This window comes from Peromyscus maniculatus, chromosome 15 (genome assembly GCF_049852395.1).
Source record: "Peromyscus maniculatus bairdii isolate BWxNUB_F1_BW_parent chromosome 15, HU_Pman_BW_mat_3.1, whole genome shotgun sequence".
Classification (NCBI taxonomy): Eukaryota; Metazoa; Chordata; class Mammalia; order Rodentia; family Cricetidae; genus Peromyscus; species Peromyscus maniculatus.
This window is the reverse complement of record NC_134866.1, coordinates 9785045-9811239: the sequence shown is the minus strand read 5'-3', so window position 1 is coordinate 9811239 and position 26195 is coordinate 9785045. Positions and strand designations below refer to the sequence as shown.

The window sequence follows — 26195 nt, the reverse complement described above, 5'->3', positions numbered from 1 at the left end:
ACATATTGTATTCTCACTGAAGGAAAGCATGCAGTGAGGAACATTCATAAAGATTAATTTTTCATGCAAATAATGGAAGGTAGCAATTCACAAATCTGATCAGCTCAGTGAATTATAAGTAAAAATTATATCAGGGAACATTATCAAGTCTCACATGATCAGTGATGGAGAAAATGATCTTAAAGGCAGAGAAAAAAATACCACACCTATAATGTGATAAAGTTAAGGCAAATATAGACTTTTATAAAATTTTGGTCTGAGACAGTATAAATCAGAAACATTATGGAAAAAATGCCTTTAAAAATTAGTTCTTTTTTCTTTACATCTGAATAGTATTACATCATGTACATGTACCATATTTTCCTTATCCATTTGTCAGCTGTAGGATATATTTAGGTTGTTTCCATTTCCTAGATACTGTGAATACAGTATTGTATGCAATGAACATGACTGGGCAATTATCTGTGTAGTATGATGTTAAATCCTTTAGGTAGATGCCAAGAGTGGTACCAGTCAACCCTAAACATACATACTACTTTGAATGGACTCTGCAGATTATAGACATATGTATATAACAACAATAATTAAAGGTCAACAATTTGAGAGCATTTAGGGGTCATGAAAAGAGTTGAAAGGGAGAAAGATGGGTGGAAATTATGTAAATCCAGTATCCAGGTATGAAATTCTCAAAAAATAAACTTTAAATTAAAAAAAATAGTGTAAAAGGCATATTCAAAGTACATTCCCCCTTAAAAAAAAAACTTACAATATAGGAAATATTCAAAGATGTTCTTCAGAATGGAGGGTGGTGTGTCTATTTAAAGGGATGCCAAATGCTGAAGATTCTTACTATCTGTTCATAATGCAGTTTTTGCCACTATCTCTTGACAACAGATGGTTGCCCATCACTCCTGACCATTGACTGTCCCCTGTCACTCCCTACCATGATGCTGTTGCCCATCACTCTCAACATTTGATTGTCTTTCTTTGCTCTTGGCTATTGTCATCTGTGGTCACTCCTGACTGTTTCCATCACTCTTGGTCAAGATACTGTTTCCCATGGTCCTGACTGTTCAGTGTCTCCCATCACTTTTGGCAATTGGCTATCTACTTCATGTCTAAGCACATTCTCTCCCATCTCTCTTGACCATTAACCATCTTTCATCATTCCTGACTGTTGGAATGACATGAAGAAAGCATACTATGAGAGCAGCTACAAGAAGCTGTGTGTCCTTAGTGTGTGTCACTTAATTTTGAACTGTGTATTAGATTGTTGCAATGTGTCACCATAGTAGCCTTCTATGGAGAAGATGAAATAATCATAGACTTCTGTCTGGCTACAAACAACCCTGTGTGGTCTTTAAGTTCATTGTTTTAAAGGTGTGTTCAATACAGAATGATGATTCAGTTTCCTGTAGCATGGGCAGACTTAAGACACAATATTATTTAAATACTAGAAATGAGAAATTGGATATTCCTGTGAGGGTGAACTTCCAAAAAAATAAATCTTTAGAGAGGAGGCCAGGATATAGGTCAGAGATTCACCCAACAGGGGTCTTCATGTTCAGTTTTTACCAGAAGTAGTTTGTACCATCCAGAATGTGTGAAGGAAAGACTGAACTTGACCATGATTCTTGACCATCTTGCTTTACCACTGTGGTAGGAAGAGGGGTCTCTCATTTACAAAGTGTCTTGTACTTAAATCTCCAAATAATGTCAACATTTAAAAAAAATTTCCACTTTTATGAGCAATATTGGGGGAGTTGGTTTTTTTTTTAATAAAACAAAGGAACCATTACAACCTGTGAACCTGTGATATAAAAACTTCATACAAAAATATCTTAAGGCGGCTGGTAAGATTGTTGACTATGTTGAAAAAACAAACCCACTAAACCTTGAGAGGTTTTAATTCTGTAAAAGTCTCGTCTACCCTATATCTAGGTTTCAGTATTTTTCTTTTTCATTCCTGAAATATAACTGTGCAGATAATTTAATTTTTGAAATAGTTAAACATGAAATTATAAAATAATAACTGTTAAAATTTTTCTTAAATATGTGACTACTTACAATTTTGCTTCTTAAACAAGATAAAAATTGCAACTAAAATATGCATGAAAAGTGGTTTAGCTGGGTATCTCACTTAATTTTCACTTCCTATTTATGAAATTAGTATTTTAGCCCATTTTAAACTTGATGAAACCGATAACAAATAACTTATATTGGTATCTGGGGGCCAGTGTCTTACAAATCTGTCTAATTTTCAGACCCTCGCCTTATTATACAGCAATACTCTCTGTTTCTCAAAGTTGATGCCTGGAAAAATCTTATTTTCCCCATCTGTCATCTGCCATCTTGTTTCTAAACTTTGTGTTTCATGCAGTTGCTCCTATTCACCTTTTTGGTGGGTTTCTTTCAGGAATTACAGTTTGAAAGGCTGACCCGAGAGCTGGAGGCTGAACGCCAGATCGTGGCCAGCCAGCTGGAGCGATGCAAGCTTGGCTCGGACACAGGCAGCATGAGCAGCATCAGGTACGGGCCCCGGGCTCCCTGCTTTCTCTCGGCTTCGAGTTGCCATTGGAAGTAGCTGCGTTTGTTTCCTTTTAAACCTAGCCAGGGAATTGGGACACTCCGTCAGATGTGGGAAAGAAATTGGAAGTGACCTGAATTAAGATGTAAGACGTTCAAAAGATGTCCAGAGCAACCTGATTTATACTTGAAACTCTTCTTAACAAAATTAATACTTGTCCTGAATGCAAAGTACGCATAATTTTATACAAAGGGAGGCTTTCCTGCAGTCAACTTGTTGGGAATGAGAAATGCCAAATCACAAGTTTTGTTCGCTACCACCCCCAAAATGATACGGAACTGTAGGTTACTGAGATGAATGTTTTGATAGAATCCAAATGGTTTGCTAATGTATAATGCTATTAAAAATTACTCCTCCAGTAGCAAATGCATATGGGGGAGTAGTTATTAATTCATGGCTGAAAGTCGTGTTCAGTTAGTTAGTTTGAGATTTATATCTTCTAAAAACACTTTTTTTTTTATAGTCACTTGATTACAAGTAAATTGTCTTTCTTGGGACCGTGTGTAAGGTTTAACTTTCTGTTCTGAAACATAGTGTGCTTCTCAGCCGTCTGTTTGGTGTTGTATTTTGGGTACTTTACATCTGTAGGAAGATTTCTTGGCCAAGGAAACAGTACCACTATGGTAAATGGATTCCAACATTTCTCTGAGTGAATGCCAGAGCAATTTGTTAATCATTAATAGACTGAGGCAGGAAAGCTGTATAGAGGCTGCTTCTCTTCCATACTATGAATTAAGGACTTACGTTTTTCCACCCCCAGGGCTCTGACATCCCCTGTGGATTCATCCCCAATTGCATTTTTTTTTTTTTTTTGGTTTTTCGAGACAGGGTTTCTCTGCGTAGCTTTGCGCCTTTCCTGGAGCTCACTTGGTAGCCCAGGCTGGCCTCGAACTCACAGAGATCCGCCTGACTCTGCCTCCCAAGTGCTGGGATTAAAGGCGTGCGCCACCACCGCCCGGCCCCCAATTGCATTTTTAATTGTCTCACTGCTTTCACAGTCCACTTGTGAGAGCCAGCACCATAGCCTGTCATGGGTGGAAGTGTGACAGAGATTCTATTCTTAGGCTCTACAGACACTTTATTCTGAAAGCTACATTGTGAGTTTGGTTGGCTCTTTGTTCCCAGCTCCAAGGTGAGAATTAAAATACATAGTGTCTAATATTATTCACTTCTTGTTTGATTGCAATGAATTTTTGGTAGGAATCTTTGCACCCTGTGTTTGTGGACTAGGTTAACATCATGGGCAGGATGTTGTTTTCTATTTGCAAAGCCTTATTTAAGGTATGTGTTTTCATTACATTTTTATAGTTGTGATAAGACACCATGATCAAGGCAACCAAGAGGAAAGAACTCGTTTGAGGCCTACAGTTTCAAAGGGTTAATTTGAGTCCATCACCAATAATGGTTGGAAAGGAGCGGGTAGGATCATGAGGCTACATGTTACCACAGACAGGAGGTAGACAGATCAAAGTGGGCACCCTGCTGGCCTTCTTTCCCCTGTTTTATTCAGTCTGGGATACTAGTACATGGGACTGTGCTACCCACATTCAGATGGATGCTCTCTCTTTACTAAAACCTTTCTGAAAAAACTCCCATGCTTTACTAGGTAGTCCTGATTCCAGTCTGTTTGGTAGTAAGCATTAACCATCATACTCTGGTGTATGTAGCTGCTCACCATTATTTCTGTGGTCTCTGAAACTCATGATGAAAATGTCTTAGGCATCCAGACTAACCAAAGCAGGATGAATAAGGAAATGACTAGTGTACAATGTTTGCTATAATTTTGTAAGAGTGAATGAAAGTGATCAATGGTGAAGAGAAAAATAAGTATTCATTTCACATTGCAATTGTAGGTTTCTGAAGAACTTTGGACTAAAGATGCCATTCTCTAAGCAGCAATAGGTCTGTCTGGTTTCATAGGTCTATATGCACTGCTAAATTGACATCTGTTTTGCTTTGAATTCTGGTAATCTATTCTCAGTACATTTACCTGTCAATTCACAATCTCAATCTTGAGGAGCAGAACTTAAATCCAATTAGGAAGTGTTTGGTTACTCCCATGACATTTGTGCCACTATTTTATCAGTGGGCATGTTCTGCCAGTCCAGTCAATATCATATCTCACATGTTCTCCATATCTCTATATGATACTTTCTAATGTCATTATCAGTATTTATTAATTATACATCATAATGAATTTCATTATAGTTTATCTATCTGTCTACATATGTATCTGTCCATCAAAGGTATTTTTATCATTTTGATGCCTGTTACTTCTCTTGTACCTTCCTACTCCTGCTGACCTCTTTGCTCTTCCCAACTAGTCCTTTTACTTTTAAGACATTTGTTTGCATCTGCATGTGTGTGTACATGTATGTGTGTTTCTGTGTGTGTGAGAGAGGGAGACAGAGACAGAGACAGAGAGGGGGGGGGAGAAAGAGAGACAGACAGAGACAGAGACAGAGACTGAGACAGAGAGACACACACACAGAGTTTCTCAATGTATTAGAACATGTTTTCTTGGAAAAGCATAGGTAAGAAGATGTTCCCAGGAGCATGAGTATCTTACCAATGGTTATACTACTGAAGAAAAATTTTCTTCATCCTCCAGGAGCCACTAAGTGCCTTTAGATCTTCTGGGAAGGTGGCATCTCATGTCACCTCCCCAAAGCTACCATTGCATGCCTAGAACTCCTCAGAGAGATAAGGCCTCATGAGCACCTACCCCTCTACAAAATAGAATATTGATGGGCCCACACTTGTGCCTGGTCTTGCGTAGGTAATCACAGCTGCTATCAGTTTCAGTGCCATGCCCAGAAGCTGCTGTTCTAGTGCACTGCATTTCACTTCTCACCACCTGCATTCTTTGCACATTTTGCCGAGGTTTGAAGGGAGTGATATGGATGTCCAGTTTGGCATGCAGTCACTTATTTTCAGCCCTGGAATAATTCTGAGTCTCTGCAATTTGTCCACCGTAAAAAGAAGCGTCTCTGAGCAAAGCTGACAGCAACACTAAGCGACAGGGATAAATGTAATTATTTAAGAGGCATGTTGATTGGCATATCATGTCCAATTGCCAAAACACCAACAGTGACTTCCCTTTTAGGACCTATGATCTCTCTAAGCATGGGCTTCAGACCATGTTCACAGTACTTGACATAAATCCCCTATTAGTTACCAGTTGGCTATTGTACCATGCCTGTTGTACCAGTGAACACATTTTGCTTCATCCGTAGGTAGTATAGGACATAGATTCCACACATATGTACGAATGTTGATATCAATTCTCTCTCAGCTTACACTTCTTATTCTTACATGGCTTACAATTCTCCCTCAGCTTACACTCCGAGGATGATCCAACAGAGAAACCACCTTCATCTTATTTCCAGCTTGATTTACCTGTCTGCTGCCTATAGAACATGGGATGTCTTCAGCAGTAGGGTTTAGCTGTCTGGTTCTGGTGGAAATACAATCACAATGATAATCAATTGTATGCTGTGTGTGTGTGGGGGGGGATGGATTTGCTCAGGTACCTCTTCATTGAACAACATCATGAAGACATGTCTGGGTCTGTGCCCTTGTCCTGTTTGGCAAACTCCTTTAACAACATTCTTACCTTACTCTTCCCTATAGTCATGCCTGATCCATCCTTCACCTAGCTGGTGACTGATCTATGCGATGCATAAATCTAACTGTTATGAGCACGTGATTCCTTCTTTCTAGAACTTTCGATCTCCTTAGCCTTGTTACTTCCTCCCATGACTACACTCATTTATCTGAGGGTTTGTGTTCTCTTGAGCATCTCTTTTTTTTTATATTTGTCCGTTTTTTTTTTAAATTTTATTTTACAATACCATTCAGTTCTACATAACAGCCACAGATTGCCTTGTTCTCCCCCTTCCTGCCCCCCTCCCCTTCCCCCCAGCCCACCTCCCATTCCCACCTCCTCCAGGGCAAAGCTTTGAAACCTGGGACTTATGCAGGGACGCTTGGCTCAATCTGGGAGGAGGGGACTGGACCTGCCTGGATTGAGCATCTCTTTATTCAGTCCAAATTGAACCAGATGCCACTTCTTTAGTAGATTTACTATTTAATAAAACATGTTAATGGTTGGGCATCAATACTCCAAAGGACCAACTATAACTTCCTGTTAGTAGTATGTTTTAGCTATCCCTCAAAGATGTGAGGAGATTTTCTCAAGTGCTACTATAAACTTATGAGAGTATATAAATAGATCCCCAATAATTATATTTCTTAATTTCAGTGGGTAAGAAAAATACAATGGAGAGATATATAATTCAAACTATAGGTAGATATCTCTTATAGACGACACTAAGGGAAATATAGCTATTTATTTTCATTTTCTGTATTAATGAAAGTACATGTAAAATGTATAATCTAAAAGGAAATACATTAATAAGTAACATGATCATTTATTACTATTATGATTAAGATGTTAGCTCTTTTATGCTTGGTTCTCCTATAATAGATACCACAGATTATTTATGAATGACAGAAATTTAATTCTCATAGCCATGTACTCTATTCATAAGAGCAGGATCTCCAGGACTGAATATATCCATTAGGCCTCACCTCTCACCATCTGTCATTGGCTAATATCCAACCCATTAGTTTAGAAGGCACAAAAACTATGACATTGTCCCAGTTCCTGTTCTAGGGAATAATCAGTTTGGAGAAGTGTGAGCTATTACTCCTCCAAAAAGGGTGTATATATTTCTTTAAGCAAGAAAAATCACTTGTTGACTTAGTGTCCCAAGTCACTTTTGCAGTAGTCATGTTTAAAGTATTTTACATTATGCTTTAATTTTATAAGAAAATACAAGAACTGTAGACATATTTTCAAATTGTTTTTCTGAAGTGACACTTTTTAAAAAAAGAGTTTCTCTCTGTTTTTTAGTGTAAATTCTGGAACAAAAGCACCCATCACAAACATTCCTAATTTCATACTTTTCAATGAACAAGTCTTCTTTATCTTACCTCTTTTTCTAGTTCCCTGCTATTATAGACATCCTCTTTCAATACTAAAATTATTCACTTAATATTTTATAGCATGTTTCCTTAACTCTCCATAAATTAGGAGGGATATTTCAGAATGATTCTGGACCCAGCACATCAAAATTCTGCATAGGATTCCAAACAACTCTTCCTTGCCCAGAAACTGTAAGAGCACAGTTGGTGAACAGGACATGTCTTCATTTAATCCTGGTTTGGCCCCATTGTCAGCTCTCTGGTCCTCTCCTGTCTGGGCTAGAGTCCAAGGTCACTACATAGAACCATCGCTATACAGTAGCAAACATAAATTAGATTAAAGCTGTCATACATTAAGACTTGAGTGGGTGTTCTCAACTACTAGAAGTAGGTGTCTGTCCATTCTCTATTTCCTCCACTAGTTCATAGTAAGTCATCCAAGGCAGACCTCCACACACAGGCAGTGCCCATGAGTAGGTAGTGACTATTCCATCTGTGTGGACTATGAAAGGCTACATAAAACTCTTGGTACATTTCTGCTGTGATGTTGTTATTGTTTGGGCAGTACCATCAATATTATCACATATAAACATTCCATCTTACAAAACACAAAATATATCTTATGCCCATTTCTCTTTAGATTATATGTTTGTATGTAATGTCACCATACACAGCATATGGCATTTCAGTCAACAGTGAACCACAAATGTGGCAGCAATGTCATAGGATTATATAACCTCATGATGTGATCATTCAGTTATGTAAGTAAATATAGTATTGTTTACACAATAATAAAGCTCAGCTGACTAAGCACGTCTTAGAACGTACATACCTACAGTTACATAATGCACAACTCTACATACTTGTCATGATTACATTTATGTAGCAGTATGTGTAACTGCTATATATGCATTATATAATTACAATATATGAAAATAATACATTATCCTGACATTTTCAAATAAGAATATAACCTCTCATTGCTCATTCCAGTTAGATTTTATGAATACTACCTGTTAAAATAATTACCTGAGGTTTAGGTGTAGTTGGATTGTTAAATGTAAACTTTTATAAGTTCTAGGCTTACAGATTTTGTGATTTAAAGAATGCGATAATAATATATTTAAGACTTAAATGGGTATTCTCAACCACTAGAAGTAGGTCTCTATCCATTCTACATTTTATAATCTCTAAATTTTAATAGTAATAGTTTAATGCTTATTAAAGATATTATTTACTGAGCAATTTTCATAAGCTAGACATAACACTGCATGGTTCACTTAAATCATACAATATCCTGTAATTACCCTATGAGCTAAGTTTTAGTTTTTCATTTTGTAGATGAAGACTTTGTGACAGAAAAGGTATTTTCCCAGATCTATAAGGTGTATACTAATTTTTGAACCCAGGTAGCTTTTTTTCCACAAACACGTGTGTTAAAATGCTATGACACAGTATCTCCTGGTGTCTTGAGTCATAATGTAAAGAACTCTGTCTATCTCTTCTGTCCATTTTCACCTGGGAGTACAAACATTCTTTAACTGACTTTCTCCATTTTTCTATCCACCTGCCAAAATGATGATTATCTTGAGATTATTCATCTGAATTTATTTCCAAGATTTATGCTTCTACAAGTGAGATAAAATGTTGCTTATGTAATTATTATTAAATGTATAGTGAGGCCATTCAGTATTCTCCTGTGAAGTTCTGGTTCTTTCACATACTGTCCATGGTCTTTTACTAAGATTGATGTCTATAAAACCAGCTACCACATTAAGTATATTGCTTTAAAACTGACAATAGTCATCTTTCCATGAATTTTATGTAGGTTATTTTAAAAGTTTGAAAACTTAATGTTTATAGTCACTTGATAGTTTCTCATGAATAATGTGTTTAAACCTTTCTACCATTTTTGGAGCCAAGCTTCTTTCCAAAATGTCATTTCAAGCAACTAGTATATATTTTAAATCTAAAAATAATCAATTCACAAAATTTTATTCACAGATATTTTATCATAAAACAGATGGTAGATGAGAACTATAATGGGTTTTGAAGTTTAACATTTTGATTGGGAGGGAACTGAAATCTGTAAATGTTTAATTAGCCTAGAAGATTTTGTGTGTGTTTCTATTTTTGTAACTTTTTTCCAAGAGATGTAAAGTAATGAGTTTTTAGTTACATAAATTATATTTCAATTTCACCGTTGTTGGGCTGGGGATGTGGGTCAGCGATATAAGTATTTCCCTAGCCTTCATGAAACCCCAAATTTAATCCCCAGCACCCAATACTAACAAAACTAAACAGAGGACCATTGTGTTTCTAGGCATTGACTAGCTTTGCCTGGGAATATGTTTTCCATGTCTTTGAATTTCAGTTTCCTAGCTATAAAATTGTGACAGTTCATTTCTATATTCTTACAAAGATAAAAGGAAGAATGTAAGTACATAAAGAGCCTCACAGTTTACCACCAGTAAATCATGTATGTTTTTCTTTCTCAGCAGACATGCAGAAGACCTTCTTATTGCAGCCTTTTGCTTAGTTATTAAGCAACACAGATTATACAGACCAAATTTCTTTTCACTCTGGACAAAAATATGTGTCCGGAAATACAGTGTTTGTGCTCACAATCCAGACCAAACACTCAGAAAATGCCAAGGAACAATGAAAGAAAACTCACACAGGGAAACTTACAAAACCTATTTCATCTCATTGATTCTATGTAATTTTTTTTTCTATTTCACTGATGTCAACATTGAGTTTTACTATTTCTTCCCTTTGACTCGTTTTGGGCATTGTTTCTTCTTATTTTTTTAAGCTTTCAAATGTATCATTAAGTTATTTCTATATCTCTCCAGTTGTATTTTTGTTTGCTTTTTCTTTTTTTCATTTTAATTAGGCACTTAGAGCTATGAACTTGTCTAGGAGCTGCCTTCACTATATTCCATAGATTTTCTCATATTGTTTTTTTCAGTTGGTCCTGAAATGTTTTTAATTCCCTTCTTGATTTCTCTTGTGGTGATATTATGTTCCCCAAAATATTGTGTACCCTAATAAACTTATCTGGGGTCAGAGAAAAGAACAGCCACTAGATATAGAGGCCAGAAAATGGTGGCACACACGCCCTTAATCCTAGCCTTTTGGAGGCAGAGATCCAACACAGATCTCTGTGAGTTCAAAGCCACACTGGAAACAGCTAGGCATGGTAACAAGAGCCTTTGTTCCCAGGAATTGATGGCAGAAAGCAGAAAGGTATATAAGGTGTGAAAACCAGGAACTAGAGTCTGGTTAAGCTTTTAGGCTTTTGAGCAGCACAGTTCAGTAGAGATTCATTCTGGATAAGGACTGAGAGGCTTCCAGTCTGAGGAAACAGGATCAGCCGAGGAACTGGCAAGGTGGGGAAGCTGTGGCTTGTTCTGCTTCTCTGATCTTCTAGTGTTGACCCCAGTACCTGGCTCCAGGTTTGTTTTTATTAATAAGACCTTTTAAGATTCTTGCTACATTCTGTCTTGACCGAACTTGCATTCAGTAGTGAGTTTCCCTGAGTTTGTGTACTTTAGACTGTTCTTGTAGTTATTATCTAGCTTTTACCTGTGGTGGTCAGACAGGGTGCAGGGTATTATTTCAGTTTTCTTACATCTGTTGAGACTTGCTCTGTGTCCAAAGATGTGGTAAATTTGGGATAAAGTACTATGGGCTTCTGAGGATAAAATCATATTCCATGGATGGAATTCTTTGTAGATGTCTGGTAGGTCCATTTTAATTAAGACATTATTGAACTACTGCATTTCTCTGTTTAGTGTTTGTCTTCATGACCTGTCTATTGATGAACGTGGAGTACTGGCACCACTATTACTTTGTGAGGTTCAATATGTGATTTTAGCTGTAGTAGTATTTCTTTTATAAACTGTGGAGCACTTATGTTTTGTACATAGTTATATTTCCTTTAATGAGCCATGTAGTGTCCTTCCATATCTCTTCTGCTTAGTTTTATTTTGAAGTCTCTCTCATCAGATAGTAAAATAACTACTCCTGCTTGCTTCTTGCATCCCTTTGTTTGGGATGCCCTTTTATATCTTTTTATCATAAGTAATGTCTCTCTGTGGTGGTGATGTGTGTTTCCTGGAGGCACCAGAAAGATGAATCCTGTTTTCTAATCCCATCTATTAGCCCGTGTCTTTTTATTGGGGGAATTGAGACCATTGATACTGGGAGTTATTATAGCGCAATACTTACTAATTCCTGTTATTTTGTTGTTGTTTTGTTGTTATTGATGTTTGTTTGCTTGTTTTAGACTTTGTCTGGTTAAATATTCTTTGAGTATTTTTCTTCATGTCCTCTTTGGTACAGTTAACCTTCTTTTAGTGTTCTCCTTAGGAATTGGGTTGGTATGATGTGGATGTGGGATGTTTGTTTGTGTTTGGGATTGATGGGTATTTCCTCACTTTTACATCAGAAAACAGCTGGTCCTGGGTTTGCTCAAACTTTTCCTCTTAGGCTCTTCATCCTGTTCACACTGTCTCTTGCAGTCAGGAAGTGGATTTTTTTTCTGCATATGTGGGTCTGTTTGCATGCATTTGCACAGGATTGTGTATACATGTAGATGTCAGAGTTTCCAACAGGGTGTCTTTCTCAATTCTCTTTTGCCTCATTTTTGAGACATGAGCTTTCACTGAATCTGGAGGTCATACATTAGTCTAGATAGGAAGGTAAACAAGCCTTGGGGATCAGATAGTGCCCCTCTTTTTAGATATAGACTGTAGAAGTTAAGCAAATCAATCAGTGTCTCCAATGGTTTCTGAGGTAGGTGGAGAGTTTCTGGAAACTCCACTTAGTCAAATGATACAGGAAAGGAATGGAAAGTGATTGTTTGTTTAACATATTTTTAAAACATTGGGTGCTCTAGACCAATACTGTATGCTTAACTTCTACTCGAAGCTTTACCGTTGCAAACAGATGCCTTGATTTGTTTTACTCCATCCTGCGTGAATGTATTCTAATTCTCTTCTATCCGGGAGAAATGATCAGAATTTTAAATTGAAGAGATTGCTGTGTTAGCAGCAGGCAGCAAAGATGTTGCCTAATTTGTTGACAGTGCAGCGGTGTTCATAAGCCCCAGTCTTCTCAAACATCTGCTTGTTTAGTACCTCAAGAACTGAAGAGGTTTAAAAATGCCACATATTGTTTCTTATTCTTATGTACTTATTTGAGAATGTAGCTCTCAGCAAGATTTTATTGGAAAGATCTGTCCAAGGAATAGACTGCCGACTTTTCTCAAAACTTAGCAATTAACCTTCTTTCCCTAATGTGTGAATGATGGTGTCCACCTGTTGAGAACTCATTGTCATTTTAACACGCCTCATTTAAGGTAAATAATTAAATTGTGTCTTTAGGGACTCACATATTGCCTGTTAAGTCATGAATGTCTAATAAATGCCTGGCTTTCATTTAAGGAGTGTTTGTAGGGTGATGGTGAAGACAGTGGAGCTGGAACCTGTGAGTTCTAGATTTGAATGTCAGCAGTACATATTACTAACTTCATGCATGTACTTTTAAATGTCCCATAACTACTTGAATTTGAGAGAATGACTTTATTTAAGTTTGTTACAATGATTACTTGTGGAAACCCAGAAAATTATTATAGTCTTTGGCACCAGAAATGTTTGATATATATGAACCAGTTTTACTTAATTTATCCAAACATGATATGACAATGTTTGTGTCACAAGCACAAGGAGACAGAGAATGCCCTGATTTTCACATAGACAGACAGAAAGGCACACATGCGCGCACGCGCGCGCGCACGCACACACACACACACACACACACACACACACACACACACGCACACACGTACAATGCTTTTTTGTTCTTTTTCTTTTAGTTAGTGAGAGATTATGACTATACTGAGCTACAGGTGCAGTTTTCAACTATTGCCATTCCTAGCCAGGAATGCCATGGTAAAATTACGTATGTAATAGGAGTGTGGTGGTGTAGCCAGGGCACATTGAAATATCACAGTGTTTTGGTTGGTATTTTTAGTATGGAATTTGTAGTTGCTCTCATATTGATTATTGCTCAATGCCACTGCAATTTTTAGGTCTTTGTTGAACTATTAATAAAGTACATTTAATTACCAGCCACCTGGTACCAAGAAAGAATTTTATCAATGAGATTAATGTGGTAAGAGATAAAATTCATATTATCACTTAAACCTCAGAATTGTTAGTGTTCTTTGAATACCATGAAGTGTGTTTGAGGGGTTATAGAAACTAATGGTATCGTGTAGGACGTGTGTCCAAAAATTGAACTCTGCCTATTTCCATATGGATAGGTGCCAAGGGCAGTGGCAAAACAGAAACAAAGCACATGGGTTTTGAGATCCTCCAGTAAGAAGAAGAGGAATGGAGGAATGCAGACAGTCAGTTATCCACCCATCTATGAACTCAGTCAATGTTAGGCTTGGTCATACCATATGCCTCACAATGTAAGATACTGGAAAACAGCTGTATATAAGAAGGGGAATTTGCCTTCTTTCATGCAAATTACAGACTTACTGACATGGACTAACAGGCTGTTCTTCAGTGACAGATTCCTGAAGGGAAGGAACATGGAATCAGAAAATAAAGAAAATAGGAACATTGGGGTCGGTGGCAGCCGGGGGCGGGGGGTGGGGGGTGAGTCTTGTACACGTTAAGTGTTTTGAGAAACAAGTTTATTAAGAACTACAGCATCTTGTATACAGTTTGCAGGAGAGAAATGGGACAGAGTCAGCAGAAAGTTAGCATACAATGAGATGAAGTTGGCAGGAAGTTAATCTAGTGATGTTGCACAAGGGGAACAGGATACCTCCTCCTGTGTGTCAGGGACAAGTGCTCAACTGCCTTGGGATTGATAACTCCAGTCACTGCAGGGGGAAATCCAAGTTCCCAGGAACTGAAACCTAACTCCTTTGAGACTCTGGCCAGAGCCCCAGATTAAACCCTGCCATGTCTGCCCCTGGGCAAAGGCATAGAACTAGGTTCTCTTTGTCTTTTCACTGGGACCTCTGAGAAAGTCTTGATTGGTCTAGTCTTCAGTGCTTACTGCTATCTTAAGGATAATGCTCCATTTAACATGGACGGAGCCACATCTTGTCTGGGTAAGAACAGTTTTCTTAAGCATCCATGACAAAATGTCCGTTGTGGTAAGCACTGTGTTTCTATAGACTACTCTTTCCCCAAAAAAACACAGAGAGAAATGATCAGAAATTCAAAGGAAGGAAATTAAATTGATTGCTTCATTCAGGGAGGAGCTACAGAGGTATGTTTAACCTTAATCTTGACCATTTGAAGCATTTATTACACTGGCTAGTGAATGAGCATTCCAGAGGGAAGACGTTAAGCACAACCTTGTTTTGAGTGTGGCACTTGGGGTCAGAGCAGAGGAACCATAAACTAATGAAGAAACAAAACTCCAAGGAATATTTGAATGGTTTTAAAGAAATAATGAAAACCGAAGACTAGGGGAATCTTAAGTAAGAAGCAGAGGAACTGTTGGTGGTAGCATCGGGGGATTGGGTTTCCAATTTTTCACAGAAGATTTAACTGGCCTCATTCCAGGGAGAATTCTTCCATTGTAAGTCAGAAAAGTACAAAGCAAGTGAGTCTCTGAGATGCTAATTAGATCCAGTGATATTTCCAAAGAAATCTATTCTCATATAGTAGACTAAATTATACACTGTTTTTAAAAATGTTATCATTTATTATAGGGCTTTAGTTCTAATGTAAAAAGAATATATTTAAGAGTGTGCTATATAAATATAATTATCAGAAACAAATTTTAAGATAGTAGCACACACGATTTGACTATAGTGTCTACAATTGAGACTATAGAATATTTGTAAGTTCATGGTTTTTAGGAAACTGTCTCAGTTCTGCTGGTCAGTAGCTACCATTTGTCTCTCCATTTTCTCCTTCAGGAGATTAAACTAATGCACGTCTGTATTTCCCATTTATTCATTTCACTAAATTCTTTATATTTTCCTTCACAGATATATTTAATATATAAAATATTTAGTTTTCTCATGTTTTTGAATTTCACATACGTGTTATACATTTTTTTTTTTTGCAAACTTTTTTTTTAACTCATTTTTGCTTCTTATGATCAGTTGGGTGCTGGTAGCACATGAATTTTCTTAGCTGATACCTTCCCATGCATCATGTGAATGTATCCCAGGGAATTTGGTGTGTACAGAATATTCTCAGGAGCCGGGCGGTGGTGGGGCACACCTTTAATCCAAGCACTCAGGAGGCAGAGCCAGGCGGATCTCTGTGAGTTCGAGGCCAGCCTGGTCTCCAAAGTGAGTTCCAGGAAAGGCGCAAAGCTACACAGAGAAACCCTGTCTTGAAAAACCAAAAAACAAAAAACAAAACAACAACAACAAAAAAAAAAAAAAAAAAAAAAAAACCAGAATATTCTCAGAATTTGCAGACTTTGACTCTGTAAACATATGGCTAGAACATTGCTGAATCATATTCATGATAAGGGCAAGTATTGGTTCCTGTGGGGATGGGCAGAAGAGGAACAACCAGTGTGTAAGGCTAATAAATTTCTCCATTGGGCTGAGCTCCAGGAGTCCAGTTGAAGAGAGAGAGGAAAGATTGTAGGAGCCAAGGGGGAGGTCAAGGTCATAATCGGGAAACCCACAGAGACAGCTGACCCAAGCTCGTGGGAGCTCGTAGACTGTAGAGTGACAGCTAGGGAGCCTACATTGCACTGACCTAGGCCCTCTGCATGTGGGTGACACTTGTGTAGCTTGATCTGTTTGTGGGGTCCCTGGCAGTGGGACAAGGCTTTTTGGGAACCCATTCTCTATTGTGGAATGCCTTCTTGAGCCTTGATGCAGCTTGGAGGAGCTTAGTTCTGCCTCAACTTGATATGCCATGCTTTGTTGACTCTCAAGGGAGGCCTTTCCCTTTCTGAGGAGTGGATGCCGGTTAGAAAGGAGGTGGGAGGAGGGAGGGGAACTGTGATTGGTATGTAAAATAATTAAAAAAATTAATTTGAAGAAAAAGAAATGTTTTGATTCTTTCCATGCACTCTCAGCACATGTTTCCTTAATTATTATTTGTTCTTTTACATCTGGTGGATTTTGAAGCTTTCATCATTCTAATTTCTGCTCTAATAGAAGACTGTCCACATTTATTAGATATCGATGTTTACAATTCTCTTAAGTGCTGTTCATGCATTTTGCATGTTTTCTTCTGTTGACATCATTTTAACTTAGGTATTTTTATTCTCAGTATATTTAGTTGCTAACTTTCTGTTACTCGGGTATTTTATAGTCATGTTCTCCAAGGTTTTTGGCATTCGTCACCTTGTGTCCCCTTTTGATGGACAGAATGTCTTTCTTACTTGTTTTTATTAGCTTGCTTGTGTATTTCCTTTTTGGTTCTACACTCCTGCTTCCTTGGAACTCCCCAGCCTCCAACACACTATTTTAATCCATGTGGTTACCCAGTCAGTGTTTCTTTTGGTTTATGGCTGTAGAAACTTGTCTTTGAATCTTTAAATAATTTAAGGAATTAAAACAATGACCTATGAGAGCATTCCCATTAATTGAGAAGGTATGTCTTTTTATATTGCAATATGTTGATTGTTCTAAATTCAGCATATCAAGATAGATTTGATTTTCCTTTCCTCTCATTTCCCCCCCATGTAAACCGCCAATTGTCTCAACAGCTGATCTTCAGGAGACTTCCATTTGCTTCATAAACTCCAGTGGTCTCTGTAACGAATCCCATTTTCATAGCTATGTGGTCTGCTTCTGGATAATTGATGCTTTATGGTTACAAGTCATTCAGTTCATGAACACGATACCCATTTATTTCATTTTTTTTTAACTTGTCTGAGTGGAATTTAGACATTTATCCTTAAAGGTTTCATTTATTCATTAAGCCGTTTCATGTATCTGCCACACACACTAGCCTGTTTACTGCAAAACTTTCAAACAGATATTAGGTCATGTTCCTTAGAATGTTTTCATGGGAATTAACTGAGGTCAGGATATAAATATGGAATTCTCAGGAAGATTTGGACTTACTCTGCCAAGTACAAATGCTTGCCACTCACCGTTCATGCTTGTGAACTGAATTGTTAGTCTGTCCTGGGAGAGCCTAGTAAAGAATATAAACTCAGTACCAAACACACAGGAGCAAGAATTGTACCATTCTACAATGCCTGAATCTCCATATTGTTTATATTCAGGTGTTCGGGGTACATGCCATCCACATTTCCATTGTCCAACTATAGTCCTCTCTACACATAGTAACAAGATATACGTATTCCAGAAGCACCAAAGATAATATAGCCATTGTTTTCTCTTACATGTGATTGTTTGTGATAAAGTTAATTTTATAAAAATTAGTCACAGTAAGGCACTGACAACACTATATAATAATGATAATGGGACCATTGTAAACCATAGAGTATAGTAAAGAATATTTGAATATGGTTTCTCATTTCAGCTCTCAAAGTATCTGCTTGTATTATGTCCCCTTCTTGTGATGATAGGAGATCATACAGTGACTCTCTGATGAAGGGTTGTGAACTGAAAGATGTCGGCATTGTGACCTAGTGCTCTGCTGCTACTGGCCTTCTGCTAATGGTCCAAATGCTAACTGAACCTAGTTCATATCAGATGACCACGTGTAACTGGAATTGTAGAAAGACAACTTCAAGTAGGATGGGACTCTGTACATGTTATGGCTCTAAACAGAATTTGTGTAAATAATTATATATCAGCTGTGCCATTTTTCATTTATCATCAATGAGTGGGTCACAGGCAACAAAATATCACAACACAAGGTAACAGTTCTCTCAAACCATCTTGCTGCAAATGATAATTATACAAGCAACATCAGTCCTATTTTTATTTTCTAGTTATAAATAATTTCTTTTCTCCTCCATCCCAGGGCATTTCTTGGTCTTTATCACTGTAAGGAACATTTCCTCTTGAGTGGGAAGCATACCGTCATAACCTTTCTGATCACATTTATACATCACAAAGCAACAGCCTGAAATGAGGGCAGACTTAATCAATGTAAGGAGTGAAAAGGAAACCACCCATCTTGGCTGCTTGCAAATAACCTTCAAATGGGAACCTAAAAAGAATGACATGGTGTAGACATCACTTGATTTAGCATCTCATAAGCAATTGGTAATTCCATTTGCTTGAATGCTTGTTTGTCCTCAAGTTAATTAATATCCAGAATATATAAAGAATTTTAAAAGAGTAGATGCAAGAAATTAATCCAGTCAATTCATAGATCAAAGAAATGGATCGTTCTCAGAAGACAAAGTACAAATAGTCAATAAACCTAGAAAAAAATCAATTTCTTAACCATCAGAAAAACATAAATCAAAACTACATTGAGATTATATCTCACCCAAGTCAAGATAGCTATTATCAAGAAAACAAGTAACAATAAATGCTGCTGAGGATCTGAGGCATCGGGAACTTTTATTGCACTCCTTGTGGGAATGTAACTGGCCTGGCCACTGTGGAAATCAGTGGAAGTTCCTCAGAAAAACTAAAGCAAAAGAAATAGAACTACCACAAGACAGCTTCACCACTCTTATGTGATTCAAAGGAATCTAAGTCAAAATATGACAGAGACTCTGTTTACTGACACACTGTTTATAATAGCTAAGCCATGAAATCTGTCTAGGCATTAATCAACAGGTTAATGGATAAAACATGAAAACACACAACACTACATAATGAGTTATATTCAGGAATAAAATTAAGCTATTTGCAGAACAATGAATACAATTGAGATCATCGTATTAAATGAAGTCAAACACAGACAGATATATCATATTTTCTCTTGTAGACTCTCACATTTATATAAAAACAAAATTATGGATATACAACAAGAAAGTGGAGGTCAGGGGATGCTTTATTGAAGGTTTGTAGTGAAGAGTTGGCATGGAATTTCAGTTGATAAGTAATTGAAGATTAAAAATAAATGTAACTGCTTTCTTGAGAATCTTGAGAAATTGCTTTTGAAAAGCACAAATTTAAGTTGACTGCCTCGTGTGCCTTCTAAAACAGATTATTAAAGAAGCTTACCATTTCTGAACCTTGCCCTTATTAAAGTGTGAACATTCATTGTGTATTTTAAACGGCAATGCACTATGTGTCATTTATCACAGTCGATGACAGAACATTTGATGTTAGTGGCTGGTGCAGATTACCGATTTACAATGGTGGCTGTAGCTATTTGAGCATTTATTTCAAGACTAATCAGAGTTAATGTCCATGATTCTCCTTTGGAGGCTTGACATGAGATGAATGGAATCATGGTTTAAGAGACTCTGGGCTAGAGCACAGAGTCATTTATTTTTAACCTGTCCATCTCTTTAATTTCCTACCATGAAAATTGTTTGGTCTCAACAAGAAGAAGTTCCCTGCAGCATTCTATAGATTGTGGGTTACAAACTCACTTACTTTGTCTGAACAGAGCAGGACAATTTATTGATTCTGAGACTGGAGGTTGGTTGTCTTTTTGCTCAAACCTCCTATCTAATGTTTTGTTATTTTTGTTGTGGTTGTGGTTGATTGAGTCATTGTACTGTCTTGTTTTGTGTTAACTTGACACATTTGGGAAGATGGCACCTCAACTGAGAAATTGTGCCCATTAGTTTGGCTCTGGGCAAGCTGGTGGGACATTTTCTTGGTTGATGATAGATGTGGGAAGTTCCTCCAGCTGTCTTTCAGTGGTGCCATCTCTGACTGGTTGTTCTATGTGTCATAAGAAAGCAGGCTGGGCAAACAAGAGGGAGGAAGGCAGCCAACAGCATTCTTCCATGGAGTCTGCATCAGCTCTTACCTCCAGGTTTCTACCCTGAGTTACTGCTTTGACTTCCCTCAATAATGGGTTGTGCTAGGGAATTGTAAGTTGAAAAGAAAATTTCCTCTCCAAGTTGATTTTGTTCAGTGGTGTTTTATCCTCTCCAGGTTGATTTTGGTCAGTGGTGTTCTATCACAGTAAAAGAAACCCCAACAAAGACAGCCATTTAAGATACACTGTGTATTTTAGCATATATTAATTATATAAATAAGGGGTTTCATTATAACATTTTCATACATCATATATGAACATACTATGATCATGTTCACCCCACCTTTTCTCTTTCTTATTTGCTCCTCTTTCCATGTTTTCTTCTACATCACTGATTTTCATCATATTTTCATGTCTGCTTTCTACTTCATAGCCTATATATGAGAGAAAAATATGACACTTGTCTTTGTAAAACTGGTTTGTTTCATTTCATGTGATCTATAGTTCTATCCATTTTCCTGAAAACAACAATTTCATTCATTATAGCTCAATAAAAGTCCACTGTGTGTTTATACATTCATATAGCTGTTCTGGATGTCTTCATAAACATGACTGTGCGAGTATTGCTATAGTAACCCAACTTGTATACTTTGTGGTAAAATGCAGAAGTGTTATGATTCATTATGTAATGAGAATTTCATAGAACCACATTTCTGGTTTCCATGTGGCTAGACTAATTTACAATCCCACCACCAGTCTAATTTTCTCCTCCATCCCCCATCCTTACCAATAATTGTTTTTCTTATTTTCCTGATGATAACCATGCTAATACCAAACCACAACGTGGCTTTAATTTTTGTTATTAGCATGTACAAGGGAGGATGTAGGTCTTCAAGGAACAAAAGTTTTTGTTTAGATTTTTCAGTTTGATGATGCCAAAAAGAATTAGAAATCATTGGTGTTTGTGACCATCCAAAGGCCAAAGGACACAAACAGGCTTATGTATTTCTTGTTTGGCATAGGATGTCAAAAAATACCTTCAGTGACAATAATAGATATAACTGCAGTTTATGAAGAACAGAGAAGTCTACTGATGAGCAGCTATTGACAAAATCCCTTGTTTAGGTGGGGAAAAGAAAAGGAAAATGACATTTAGCTTGATCTGCTGAATTGAAAAGCGACTACAAACAGATCAGAGATTGTAACATTAAAAAAAAAACACAAAATTTATGGTTAATATGTGTAACTCCATAGGAGAGTGCTTTAATTCTTTAAACTATTTAAAGACTGAAAATGAAGTTTCTAAAAGCCATAATTCAAAATGAACACTGACTGAAGTGAGACTACTCAGTGTATATAATATAGGAGAGAACGCATTACATCCTGCCATTTGACTTACTGCAACAGCAACTCCATTTGGTCACCCTGAACGGGCAGTTAGGATAGAGAGGATAGCACGTGCCTTGTGGGCACTGCTGTCTCTGGCCGACAGCATCTGCTACAGTACAGCTGTGAATCCAGCTGCCCCATGGCATCGTCCAGGGCTTATTGATTGTACAGATGTCACATGAAGAAAACCCTGACAGTTGAATGATTTGCTCATCTAGACCATGGCCCTGCAATGAAGGTCCCTTAAAAGCATCAATCCTGGCTGATTTAAGTACCGTTCAGCCACATGTGGGTGACAGGGTAAAGAGATGGCCAGAAGCTGGATGCTGGATGAGGTCAACAGATTTTGAAATGAGAGCTCAGGATCTTCAGGAACCTTAGGAAAGTGCTTATGGGCTTGAACCCCTACAAACAGGGCCTTGAGGAAAAAAGGTGAGTGAGCTATTTCCCATGGCACCAATTGTCAGGACAGCGCAACAATTCAGATGTACTTCATAATCACTCAGAGTGACTTTCACATTGGAGAACACAGTTTATATCTATGTTATGGTTCATGAATATCATGTCTAGCATCCACTGAAAACTAGAGGGGTCCCTGTTTTTTTTATTATTGTTCTTACTTTCTTAGCATAGGACACCAGTTTAATTGACCTTAAGTATTTACCTAATAACAAGGCATCTGTGAATAAACAATTTGTATTATTTGAGAAATGTAATTAATCTTAGAAACAATACAAGATAATTTTTAAAAATACACATAGAATGCATCATTTTTATCTAGTTATCTTTTAATATAGACATCCAGGTAGAAAAAAGTTTTCATTCTGTCAGAAAAACTATTGCACATTTTGTATGACAACATCTTCATTAAAAACAAGATCCTGTGAATTGCCAGGGCACTCAACAAAACAGAATACATTGACCTAAGTATTCCCAGACAGTCTTATTAGGTGAACACTCTTCACAAAGAATAACTAACAAGACAACAAGAACATATTGCTTATTTCTCCTTATTAAGCATCTGTACCTCAAGCTGCATGTCCCTGAGTAATGATGGGATATATACAGTAAATTAAATAGCCCAATTGCTGTGTTGCTGGCCTCTTGGCAGCAAACTTACGAAAATGGCAAAAGCAGTACCAATTAATCTTTGGAATTAGAAGGAGAAGAAAATGTTATGATAAATCTGGTTTTACCGGTCCAGTGCACCCTTCATTACTTCGGTACGGTAAGACTTCAATTAAGGATGATGCTTATTGGTCAAGGGGAAACTGTTACAGCTAATAAAAATGCTGGGCCATGTTTCTTCAGAAGGTCCTTCTTGTTGACAGAAAGTTAATGTGAGGTAGCAGGGTCTGCATGCTTTGCTGAGAACCTGCAGTGGAATGTGCATTATTATTCCTTTGCCCCACTTGTCTGTGCCATTAAAAGCCTCGCTTTTAAACTTTAATTCTAATGAAATTTGAAGTTAGGTCTTTCTAAAGCATATAGAATTTGAAACTTCTGCCATCCAGGTGCCTGTAGGGGAGGAAGTGCCTTATGGGCACATGGCTGTCTTCCCACTGTAATCAAATAACACAAGAATGGATGATCTGCGCCAAAATGGCTCCTCGTTTGGGTTTTTGTTTTTTGTTTTTTAAAATGGAGTCCGTAGTAAACCCATCAAGTGATAGACAGTCTCTTGAGAGGCTTTAGATTGTTCTGGACTATTATTAGGTTATACAGAGAATCTTCAGCTGACGTTTAGTGACTCAAAATAGTAATTACAATTCCTAATTCTACATCAGTTTCCAGAAATTTATCATGAAAAACATGCAAAATGGATGACAAACATGTATTTTTTAAAATTCATCTCTTTTATCTTTTTATAGGGTGCTAGGATATACTTTAAATTTTTCTATTTACTAGTGTGAACACTGTACTTTAAGTGTGTTTGCTGATCTCTTGCTTCTTGGATGCCCTAGTTCCTAAGACCACCCTATCCCCACTTTACCATGGGAGTCTTGTCTGTGGCATTTGGCGGTTTCTTTTCCATTCAAGTAAAGACATAAATTTAAAATTTAGGGCAACTATTTATTCTCTGTCTATTGGATACCAATGACTAATTTAAAAGTCATAGACTGTTGGAAAGTGAATATATTTGTAGAGCTATGATCTATATAGTGTCTATAAATTTTACCCAGTTTAATAATTTCAAACAACTTTTAATTCTAATTTCTGCTCCTAATCTTTCAGGGTTACAGGCAAGCTTTGATTTCATGTAGGTTATCCATGCATTAGTATAGCAAAATACAAAGTAATACATCAAATTATTAATATAAAAGGGATATTTTGATCCACAGTCTGGGGATTCTAGTTGAAGATCAAGACCATATCACTTTGAGCCTCTAACTAGGACAGTATGTATTGGGGGGAACATGGCAGAATGAATCTTTGGCATCATGGCCCAGAAAGAAAAAGAGAAAGATAGGAGGAGACATGCATCCATAACGCCCAGTGCATGTTCCAGTGACCTAATGATACTGTTACAGACTCTGCTTCCCACAGTGGGGTACATGCCTTTCCTACCACATGGACTATTATGGACACTGGACACATTTAAACCACATTGTCATGATAATCGTAGATTAACAGCTCTGAACACTTATATTAAAGATAATTATCATTCAGTGACCACTTCAGGCAAGTTTTTATAATGGAGATTTGCATGATCAAATTATTTGACTTTTAATTGACAATCATTTTATTATCTATGGGACACAGTGTGCAGTTTGGATACAATTGTAATGTGAATGAAAAAACCTGTCTCACGTATTTATCTTTGCTGTGATAAAAATATTTAAAATCTACTCATTTATCAATTGAAATGTACAATGCTTTATTACTAATTATATGGTTTATTTCATATGATGAACCATTAAATTTATTCCTATCCTTAAATTCAGATGAAGATACATTTTAATAAAATAATTTCAATATTATTTTTTTTAAATGATGATTCTAGCAAAGGAAGAATTTTGTTGCAGAATGCTGAGGGTTTAAAAAGACTCTGAAAGCATCTCTGAGAGAGTCAGATCATCTGTAAGTCATGCTTTGAGGATGCTGAGTAGCCTTTCCCCTACAAATTGTACAAATTAATTGATACATGAAACAAAGTTGGAAGCACTAGCAGTTCATACCTATGAAAAGAGTCCGTGGTATATTCTCCCTTACATTAGTGGTCTGCAAACATGAGAGCAAATGTCTATCTATTTTTTCATTATTTAAACATACTTACATAGTGATACATATGCACCCCACTGACATTTACACCCAGTGGGACAAAGATGCTGTTGATCAATTTACATAGAAATTATGTTTAATCTCCAAGACTCTGAGTTAGGGTCCAGTTTCAGCTCTGTTCCTAGATGAGTCAACAGATGGTTGAGTAGTGTAGCAAGTTCTCTAAGTCATGTGAGTACTGAGTAGCAGATACTAGTTCTAAATGAAGCACTTTTAGGTCCAAGCCTCTAGCTTATAATACCAGCAACAACTGGTGTTGCTACACATATTTACTAGTCGTATTTTTCCCGGTGTACATTGTTACATGTCATGATTTGTATTTTCCTGAGATAGGTCAAGCATGGAAATAACATATTCCTTGCAGTAGCAGATGTAGAAATGCTTTTCCTTTTCCTTTAATTTTTAAATAACCCGAGGAAAAATGCTTATTTCAAAATTACACTTGTGACAAAAATGTTCTTTTTATAGAGAAGAGAAAAAGGAGGGGAAGAAAATTCATGCTTAGTGTAACACTGTGAATATAGGAAAAACAAATTAAAAACAATATAAGTATCAGCATTCATGAGAGAGAGTTCTATATTATTTGGGTGTGTTCTGAAGCACATTTCACATTATATGACAAGCTCAAGATTTTATAGAAGAATTACAAGGCATGTATTTGAGTGGGAATGTGGTTATTTCATTATAATTCCCTTTGTACTTTGTATTAACACAGGTGAGTGAGCACTCCATAAGAAGTGGGACTTCTTTCCCTTTCACATCTCAGCCTCATCTAACCTTCAGTCAAGAACGAGTCAGAGCCGAGAGTGGTTGTCACCAAAGCCTTTGAGGAAATGCTCCTGTGTGTGTTTCCGAGAAGGTGTGGCTCGCAGACAGCGCCCAGCACTTCATTTCATCCTCCTGATAACCTTACAAAGAGAGGGAGGCATGACTCCCACTTTTGCACAGTTTTCAAATGGATATCACTAGACCCCAGGGGAGAAGAGGAATCCCAGGATGTCTGCTCTCTACCTGTACCAGATATACTGTTCTCAGGTTTCACTCTAAGGAGGTGTAGCTTTAGTGTCTACAAAAAGCCAGGAAGGCTGTGGGAATCTTTGGGTTCTTGCAACAACCATGTAGTC

General features: G+C 37.2%; 1 protein-coding gene across 6 annotated transcripts in view; it reads left to right on the top strand.

Annotated features, from left to right (window-relative positions):
• Positions 1–26195, top strand: part of Ctnnd2 (catenin delta 2) — an 881165-nt gene that overhangs the window by 304939 nt on the left and 550031 nt on the right. For all 6 annotated transcript variants that reach the window (XM_076551692.1, XM_076551693.1, XM_076551694.1 and 3 more), the window contains one exon: positions 2417–2529. In XM_076551692.1, coding sequence (XP_076407807.1) covers positions 2417–2529 — 113 coding nt within the window. The remainder of the gene's footprint in view (positions 1–2416; positions 2530–26195) is intronic.